Source organism: Monodon monoceros, unplaced genomic scaffold (genome assembly GCF_005190385.1).
Source record: "Monodon monoceros isolate NGI ecotype Baffin Bay Population unplaced genomic scaffold, NGI_Narwhal_1 Super_Scaffold_7, whole genome shotgun sequence".
NCBI classification, from domain to species: Eukaryota; Metazoa; Chordata; class Mammalia; order Artiodactyla; family Monodontidae; genus Monodon; species Monodon monoceros.
This window is the reverse complement of record NW_021703784.1, coordinates 37,515,236-37,524,059: the sequence shown is the minus strand read 5'-3', so window position 1 is coordinate 37,524,059 and position 8,824 is coordinate 37,515,236. Positions and strand designations below refer to the sequence as shown.

Genomic DNA, 8,824 nt, shown 5'->3' with positions numbered 1-8,824 from the left:
CACACACACACACCTCGTTCCCTTCTACACGGACACCCGGCGCCTCCTTTGACAACTCCCCCCCCACACACACACACACCTCGTTCCCTTCTACACGGACACCCGGCGCCTCCTTTGACAACTCCCCAGCCCCACGACGGCGGTGGTGGGGAGGGCGTCTGCGCTTGGAGGAGGGCGGCTGGGTCGCCACCCGGTTCCCTGGGGGCTTGTCCGCTGCCTCCGGGGCTCCCTTCCCGAGGCCAAGGCTCGAAAGAGGAGGGAACGGGCATTTGAGAGAATCTTTCTTCCCTGTGATCGCTGTCGGCTGTGCCCGCCTGCGGGTCTGGGGTCCTGCCCCCGCCGCTCCCGACACCCACCCGTTCCCTGCATCTCTGGTGACACTCGGCACTGCGGGGAGGATGAGGTCAAAGAAGTAGGCCGAGTCCAGATGGGAGAGCCAGGCTCCTTCCCGCTGGCCGGATCGTGTCCTTCCTCCCCTTCCAAGGACCGGTAGCCTTTGAGCGTCAGAGGGAAGGAAGCCTTAGACTCTTCCCAGAAAGTTGCGCTCTCATCTACCCAATTCTGCGTTACCCTCTGGGCCTCCCTTGGACCCGCTGGAGACCCGGGTGGGACCCGATCCCAGCTCGGGAAGGCGGCTGGGGCGTCGGAGGCCAGCCCTCGGCTCCGGGATCCGAGCCCCGCTCGCCCCGCTCGCCCCCTCTGGATCCTACCTGTGCGCGGCGCTCGCACAGCACTGGTGACCCGCCTGGGAAGGGCTGGCCTGTGCTAGCCACGCGGAGCGTCTTTTATTCATGTACACCGAGAAAGGGAGGCTGGGGTCCACACCTGTGAGTTCGCCTGCGGGTGCGTCTCCTCGCTGCTGGCAAGCCCAGTGGGAGGCCGGAGCCGGCGAAGTTGCTGGAAAACGGTGAACTCAGAGCTGGAGAGTTAGATGAATCAAAGGTATGGGGACATTAGACTCGGACAGTCTGTTAACCCATCTCAACGTGACCAGACACTTCCGTGAGCCCCATAAGGCTCGCCCTTACCTAGATCCGTGTCCCCTTCCTCCTCTCTTTTGTGATGCGCCCCATCTGAGGTGTGTTAATACACGCACTCAGGTTACGGTTTAGTCGGGCTGTTTTTTGCACATTTATCTCTGCACTCTTCCTCTGTGGGCTGATTTCACAGGTTTACCGGCAGAGGGCAACCTTATTCTAAGTTCTCGAGGGCTCCTGGGCACGTCTCCTCTCTCCACCCAACCGCTGAGGTGGGACTTATGTCTTCCCTGTTTACAGCCATGACGTTCCCTTTCCTCATCGCGGTCCTCCAGAAGATCCAGCAGTGCTGGCTTCCCCCTCACTTGCAGTAAGGCTCAGGGGAGAGGGTTCCTGCACGTGTCCTCTCTAGCACAGCCAGTGTGAGCTGACTCTGTCCTGGTGACTCTCCTTTTATTCCCCCTCCTGAGAGCTGTTCACATTTTAAGGAGCCACAAGGCCCCCACCTGAAGGAAAGCAGGCCCAGGGAGGCAGGGCGTTGGTGTGTGTGCATGGGCGCATGCAGGGAGACAGAGAAAGAGAGAGCAGGACGGCTGAGCAGCCTCTGCAAGAGGGTGAGGGAAGGCTTTCCCTGCTTTCTGAAATCCCTTCATTTTCTAGTTCATCTAGCTTGTGGGAGCCCCTGCTCTGTGCCAGGCACTGGGTTGCACACTGTCTTCCTTAGGGGATGAGCTCTGGGCTTGGAGCTGTAAGATCCAGATGGATTCTGGCTCTCTCCCTGTGAATTTCCTTTTAGAGAAGCACATCTTGTTCATAGCATTTCCTGTAAGTAATCAAACACTTGTACAGTCATTTTATCCATTCAAGGCGTATTTCTATGTGCCAGTATAGGACCCCTGGCCGAGCTTGTAGTCAGACAATAAGCAATACATATAATAACTAGAGCATGTCTGTTGGAAGGGGGCCGATTGTATAGGGCTTTGCAGACATTTTATGGGCTCTAATGTGAATGATACGGGGACCCATTCGTGGGTTTTGCCCAACAGGTGGATACTTACTCTTCACAAGGATCACACTTGGCTGTGAATAGGAGGTAACAACAAAATGAGGGCCATGGTGATGATCCGGCCATGGTGATGATCCGGGCCATGGTGAGGTTCTCGCGGGGCAGGGGTGGAAAGAGGTGCTCAGATTCTGGATGTAGTTTTCAAAGTAGTAGAAAAAAGATTCCTGCCCTCCTGTGAGGTGTGAAGGAAATCGAAGATGACTCCAAGCAGTTGGAAGGATAGAGCTGCTGCTGACTGAGACTGGAAGACTGTGGAGGAAAGGAGGAGTAGAGCTGTATTTTGGACATATTCAGGGTGAGGTATCTATTAGAAGAGCCAGTGGAGAGGTTGGCTAGGCAGACACTCGTGTCTCGGGAGGGCTGGGCTGGAGATGGAAATGTGGGGTTGTTGGGATACATATAGGCGGTGCTGAAAACCCTAAGGCTGGAGAGATCAGCGAGAGGATGAGTGAGACACAGGAGTCCAAGCCCTGAGCCCGAGGCGCCATCGTGCACATCACAGCTCCCATGATCCTCTCTGGCTCATGGCTCAGGCACAGGGCCTGCTCAGAGAGCATCTGGTAAATGGACAAACCAACCTCTCTGACTCTTACTTGCATCACACGTAAAATGAAAATAAACGTGGTACTCACCTCAGAAGGTTGTCTTCAGGAAAAGTTAAATGAGGTCACGAAAGTGAAAATGCCTTACAAGTAGCAGGCACTCAGTATATCTTAAAAATGTAGGTTCGAGGGCTTCCCTGGTGGTGCAGTGGTTGAGAGTCCGCCTGCCGATGCAGGCGACACGGGTTCGTGCCCCGGTCCGGGAAGATCCCACATGCCGCGGAGCTGCTGGGCCCGTGAGCCATGGCCGCTGAGCCTGCGCGTCCGGAGCCTGTGCTCCGCAACGGGAGAGGCCACGACAGTGAGAGGCCCACGTACCGCAAAAAAAAAAAAGTAGGTTCGATGATCTCATCTTCTTCTCTCTTGTTTGTAACTCAGGTTTATATGAACTTTACAGCTTATATTTCTTGATGGTATTGTCACAATAAATTCCTGATGCGTGCAGGCCAAACATTGTTATTCGCATTTTATGGGTGAGGAACGTGGGCTTTGGGAGGTAAAATAACTTCCTGAAGGCTCACCTCTGATAGTAATTCCACTGGCTAATGTATCTGCGTATGTCTGTGTCAGGCACTGGGTTACTGATTTTGCTTGCATCTTGCAAGGACACTCTTGAGGTGGGTATTATTATCTCCGCTTGCAAATAAGGAAACTGAAGCATGGAGAGGATGGCTCACTTAGCCAAGGCCACGTGGTGAGTGCCCGGGTCATGAGCGAACCTCCCAATCCTGCCTTGAATGGTCTGTTCGTCTTCCTCATCTACATCCTGCACTCCTGCCAGGGCTGGGCCTTGCCATAGGCAGCGAGAGCAGCTGCCTCCTGGCTTTGAAGTTAGAAAAATTCTCTCTCCTCACACTTCTCTCCTACCAAGGCTGCTGCAGGATGCGAAAGTTCATTCACTCCTTGGGAACTTTCTAGAGCAAGCTGAGTCCAAGCATTTTGGTTCATTGCTCCCTCTCTCTGGAATGTCCTTTCCCCTCTTCTTTATATGGTGGATGACTCCTGTGCATTCTTCCGAATTCTGGTCAACTCCAGTTTGTTTTTCCAAATCCAGTTCGTGTGGCACTTCCACTGTGAAACCTTCCCTGCTTGCACCAGACAGAGTTAGTCACTACTTAATTCCCACGACACTTCGGTCATACCTCTCTCACAACAACGGACAGTTTCCTATGTGTTTGACTGATGCCACTGTAAGACTGTGATTTCCTCCAGGAAATCTTTTTTTTTTTCGTGTCTTTGTATCCGATGTGGTGTTTGCTTCGTAAACACATAAATGAATGAGTGACCCCTCAATAATCACTATCAAAGCGATTTTATGGATATCAAATGCTGTTTCAGAGATGAGGAAATAGACTCACAGAAGTGACTGCGCAAAGCCGTGCAGCTAATTAAATATTGGATCTGGAGCGCCAGAGAGGCGATGAGGTCGTGCCTTATGAAATCTCTTGACAACCGGTAAAGCCCAAAGACTCCACGCTACCTTTGCCTTCTCTTTGCGCTGCCATCCAGCGTCCTTGAACTCTCCCCCAAATGATCCTGCAGGTGGCAACAGAGGCCAAGGAAAAGTGCAGCTCCCGTCCTGAGCCCCTGTCCGGCCGTGTATGTAAGGAAGGAAAGCTTTCTGAGGGTGGGGCAAGTGACTTGAAGGAATCCAAGCAAGAGAGAGAGTCTTATGTCTGCATCAAGTATAACTCAGAAAGAAATTGCTTAGACACTTGCAGTGTTAGCACTAGTTGTAACATGGATATGAAGAAAGGGAAAAAACAACGAAAATAAAAGGACATCCAGTAAAAAAAGTGAAACCTTACGTTTGGTTGGAAAAGCCACACGATCTGTCCCAAGTCACAAAAAGTGGGGAGGGGAGGGTCAGTTTCAGGGCCACTGCCCTGCGTCGTCTGCAAAGCAGGTTTCTGCCTGGTAGAGGAACCAGGTGTAGGTCCAAGTACATTTGCTCCGACCCAGAGGCTGTTTGGTCATGGGCTGATGGCGACCTGGATCGTCAGAGCTTCTGGCTTGTGGGACTGTGTCCCCATCTCTGCCCTAATAAACATTTACCAACCGCTCATTAAAAAGCAGAGGAGGGCTTCCCTGGTGGCGCAGTGGTTGAGAGTCCGCCTGCCGATGCAGGGGACACGGGTTCGTGCCCCGGTCCGGGAAGATCCCACATGCCGCGCAGCGGCTGGGCCCGTGAGCCATGGCCGCTGAGCCTGCGCGTCTGGAGCCTGTGCTCCGCAACGGGAGAGGCCTCAACAGTGAGAGGCCCGCGTACCGCAAAACAAACAAACAAACAAACAAAAGCAGAGGAAAGGTCATCCAGTTTGCCAAGGACAGGAAACTCTTGAGTCCTACAAGTACCCATGTGGAAGAGTGGGCAACAGGGAGATGGAACAAGGGGACATTTACCCTGTGATCAAAATAGTTGGGTAGAGACAGCATGGAAGAGGCCTGGCTGGAGCAGTGGTGTGTGTGGGGAAGAATAGGGCTGGGCCCTTTGTGATAACAACTCCTGTTTGTGCAGCACTTCCATGATCTTTTTACTCCTCTCCACAGGCTAGGAGGTGGTAATGGGGAAACCGAGGCTGGGAGCATCTCGTCTAATTACCCACGTGTGGTGGAGCTATAGCGTGAACTGCATTTCTGTGACTCTTGGGTTATTCTCTGCTTTGGCCCCATGTCTCTAACCAGGCTGCATGTTCTGCTCCTTCTTTTTTCAGAACATCGTTCATCTCCAATCCAGCCATCTGCCGTATTATAGGAGCTGTTATCTGTCTCTTTCTGGGGCTGTACAACTTCTGCATTTGGTCTTATCCTCTCTTTCTTCCCATTAATTTGACATATGCTATAGGAGTAGGGTCGTCAGATATAGCAAAAACCAAAAACGAGATGTTCAGTTAAATTGGAAATTTAGAAAAAATGAATAATTTTTATTGTATGGACATATTAAAATGTGTCCATTTATCTAGGGGACTTCCCTGGCCATCCAGTGGCTAAGACTCCGCGCTTCCAACGCAGGGGGTGCAGATTCAATCCCTGGTTGGGGAACTAAGATCCCACATGCCATGTGGCATGCCCCTCCCCCGAAAAAGTTTCTGTTTATCTAAAACTCAGATTTAACTGAGCACCTGTATTTTATCTGGCAACTCTACATGCAAGTGACAGTTCTGAACAGCCATTTACGTCATTCTGAAGATGTCCAATTTCCCTGTTAGCTATAGGGCTGAGGCCATAAGCTTCTGTGGAGTGTGGGCAGGGGACATAAATGTATGAATTGAGTGATGGGTAATAGGAACGGGGCCTGGAACTAAATTGAAAATCGAAGAGCAAATATTCCCCCACCCTAGACATTCAAATTCAGAATATTATAATAGTATTAAGTATTTTTTTTTATTATTATTTTTTTTTGCGGTACGCGGGCCTCTCCCGTTGTGGAGCGCAGGCTCCGGACACGCAGGCCCAGCGGCCATGGCTCACGGGCCCAGCCGCTCCGCGGCATGTGGGATCTTCCCGGACCGGGGCATGAACCCGTGTCCCCTGCATCAGCAGGCGGACTCTCGACCACTGCACCACCAGGGAAGCCCGTATTAAGTATTTTAAATAAAATATTAAAGCAAAAAGCAAGCAAGCAAACAGACATACGCACATACACACATAACACATACATGGCGGTCAGAGTCTGGCTCCTATGTGAAACTCGGGCGAGGCCCAACCACTGTGCCTGGCATCGGCGCCCCGATCAAGAGTTCTGCCCTCCACACCCACCCTCCTCCTGCCCACCCACCCCTGCCCCCCACCAGCCACTTCTCACTCATCATGGACCCCCTGGCCATTTCCCACCTCACCAGTCCTGCTGGGCACTTAGATCCACAGTGAACTTTCTCTTTCCGAGGTGAGAGTGTGCTCCTTTCCACCCAGAGACACCACCAGTGGTCACATCACTGTCCTCTCTAGCAGCCCGAAGGGAGGCCAGGAAGTGACTTTGAGAGACACTTACCATGTGCCAAGGCCTTTATATGCAGACGTTTGCTTATTTTTGGTCTCCTGTCCTTGGTGGGATGGTGAATCACTCAAGGACAGCAACCCTGTGACATATAACTCTGATTTCCGTGTTGAGTTTTGGTACAAATATGTGCTCAGGGTATACTTAGCAATGGGACCAGGAAGGTACAAACTCGTGAACTTAGTAACTGCAGACTGAAGGCAAAACCCTGTACCAGTGTTTCCCCACTCCCATGTTTCCTTACCACACCCCCGGCCCCTCCCAATTCTAGTTTCAAGCATTTTTCAAATCTGAGGCTTTTGTCCAAATTTAAGCCTTTGGCTTAAAAATCCATTTTTTACAGAGCTGATTAGGACCTGAATTTGAAAGATGTTGGTTCTTTCTTGGCCTGCTTTATTAGGAAATGAGCCCTAGCACCTTCAAAGGCCTCCTCTTGTGCATGCTGAACTGAGGCAGCCTTGGGGCTTTGAGAGGAATGCCGCTGAATCTTGACAAAGCCCCACCTTTTGTTTTTAAGGGGGAAAATGTCCCGAGGAACGTGGGTGACTTGGAGCAAAGGACCGGTTGGCCCCAGACATGATCTGCTTCCAACGAGGAAAGGGCTAGAATCCTGGAAACACCCAAATTAGACACTAGACTTGGGAAACAAACAAACAAACAAAGGGACCAGCACCGGCTGGGCAACTTTTCAGTCTTTCTAACTCCAAAGATTTTTCAAATATTCTCCCCTTATTGCGATTCCTGGCCTCCCCAGCTAGCGCTGGCTGAGAGGTGCTGAGCTGGGCTGGGGCCTTGGGCTACTGCTATGACTTCGTGGTCAGCGGTGCCCTCTCAAGCTCTCTGTTTAAGACTTCCTCTGGCCTCACAGCTGCCTCTGGGAGCTGCCCGGACAGAGAGGGACCCTTCTGGAAGCCCAGTTACCTTTTGAATTCTGTTATTACTCTTTTCTTTAGAAATGGATTCCCTTCCTTTCAATGGGAAAAGGTGTCATGACAAATAATATGTCTCTATTTTATCATTAGGCTCCAGACTTCTCCCCAGGGGAAAAAAACAGCTGTTTTTTGTTTGTTTGTTTTTAATTCAATAAACTTGAAGAAGCTCTTTATTATTCATCAACTTCAAAGAGACTCTACTGGGCCCCTTGGACAGGACTCAGAGCTGAGTTTCCTAATCAAGGACAGAAAGAAAAAGAGACCAGGACACATGGGTGAGTTTACTGGATTAGTGGTTTCTCCTTAAATAGTCTAGTTTAGTGTGTGTGGGGTTGCGTGGAGGGGGAGTTTGCATGTGCCTGGGCGCCAGCTGCTATGCTGGATGGCAGGGCTGCTGAAATGAATGCAGCGCAATCTCTGGCTCTCCCCACCTGCTGGAGGAGGTGGGCTTGGGCCCCCACCGGCAGGGAGAAGCAGTCTGGTGCAGCGGTTACCAGCACCGACTCTGGAGTCATAAGGCCTGTGCCCTGGCTCTGCTGCTTATGGGCTACTTGGCACTGGGCAAGTTACTTAGCTTCTCTGGGCCTTAAGTTTTGCATCCTAAAACGGGGTTCATTACCAATCCTATGTTATAGGGTGCCTGTGAGGATTGAATGAGCTAAAATAAAGGACTTCAGCATGGTGCTTGGCACCTGTGTTTGTTATTATCATTCAGAAGGTGTGCAGGAAGTGCGTGGGGGTACGGAGGAAGGCGCAGCTGACTGCCTGGATGCGGCGGGGGAGGCTTCAAAGAGCAGGTGACATTTGCATTGCACCCTGAAAGATGAGTAGGAGTTTGGTAGACCAAGGTGGCGCCGAGTGAACCCAGGGAGGGGGGAGCGTGGTCAGAGGCGTGAGAGAGGGCAGCGGCTGGAAAAGGAGGAGAAGAGAGGCCTGCGCAGCTGTAGCCAAGGACTTGTGTCTGGCTTGGGGAGGGAGTAAAATCATAAAAGGAATCCAGAAAGGTGGGGTCAGGCTAAGATTGGGAAAGGATCTTCAGAATCTCAACCTAAGACTCTCCAGTTCCATGAGATAGGTCATTAATTCATTCGGGTGAGTCACTTTGACCACGTTCGATGTACTTGAAGCGTTCGATAAATGTTAGCATTGTTATCATTACTATTATTATCAAGTCCCTTACAGATATCATCTCGTTGAATTCTCACAACACCCCTGTGAAGAAGGTTCTGTCATCTCATCCTATAAAACCA

At 51.3% G+C, this 8,824-nt stretch overlaps 1 protein-coding gene across 1 annotated transcript in view; it reads right to left on the bottom strand.

Annotated features, from left to right (window-relative positions):
• Positions 1-2,127, bottom strand: part of LOC114887533 — a 3,114-nt gene extending 987 nt beyond the window's left edge. The window contains exons 1-3 of the mRNA XM_029209346.1: positions 2,036-2,127; positions 826-919; positions 357-765 (exon numbers count right to left, since the gene is read on the bottom strand). Of these exons, the coding sequence (XP_029065179.1) occupies positions 357-765; positions 826-919; positions 2,036-2,127 (595 nt within the window). The remainder of the gene's footprint in view (positions 1-356; positions 766-825; positions 920-2,035) is intronic.
• Positions 2,128-8,824: the final 6,697 nt, after the last annotated feature.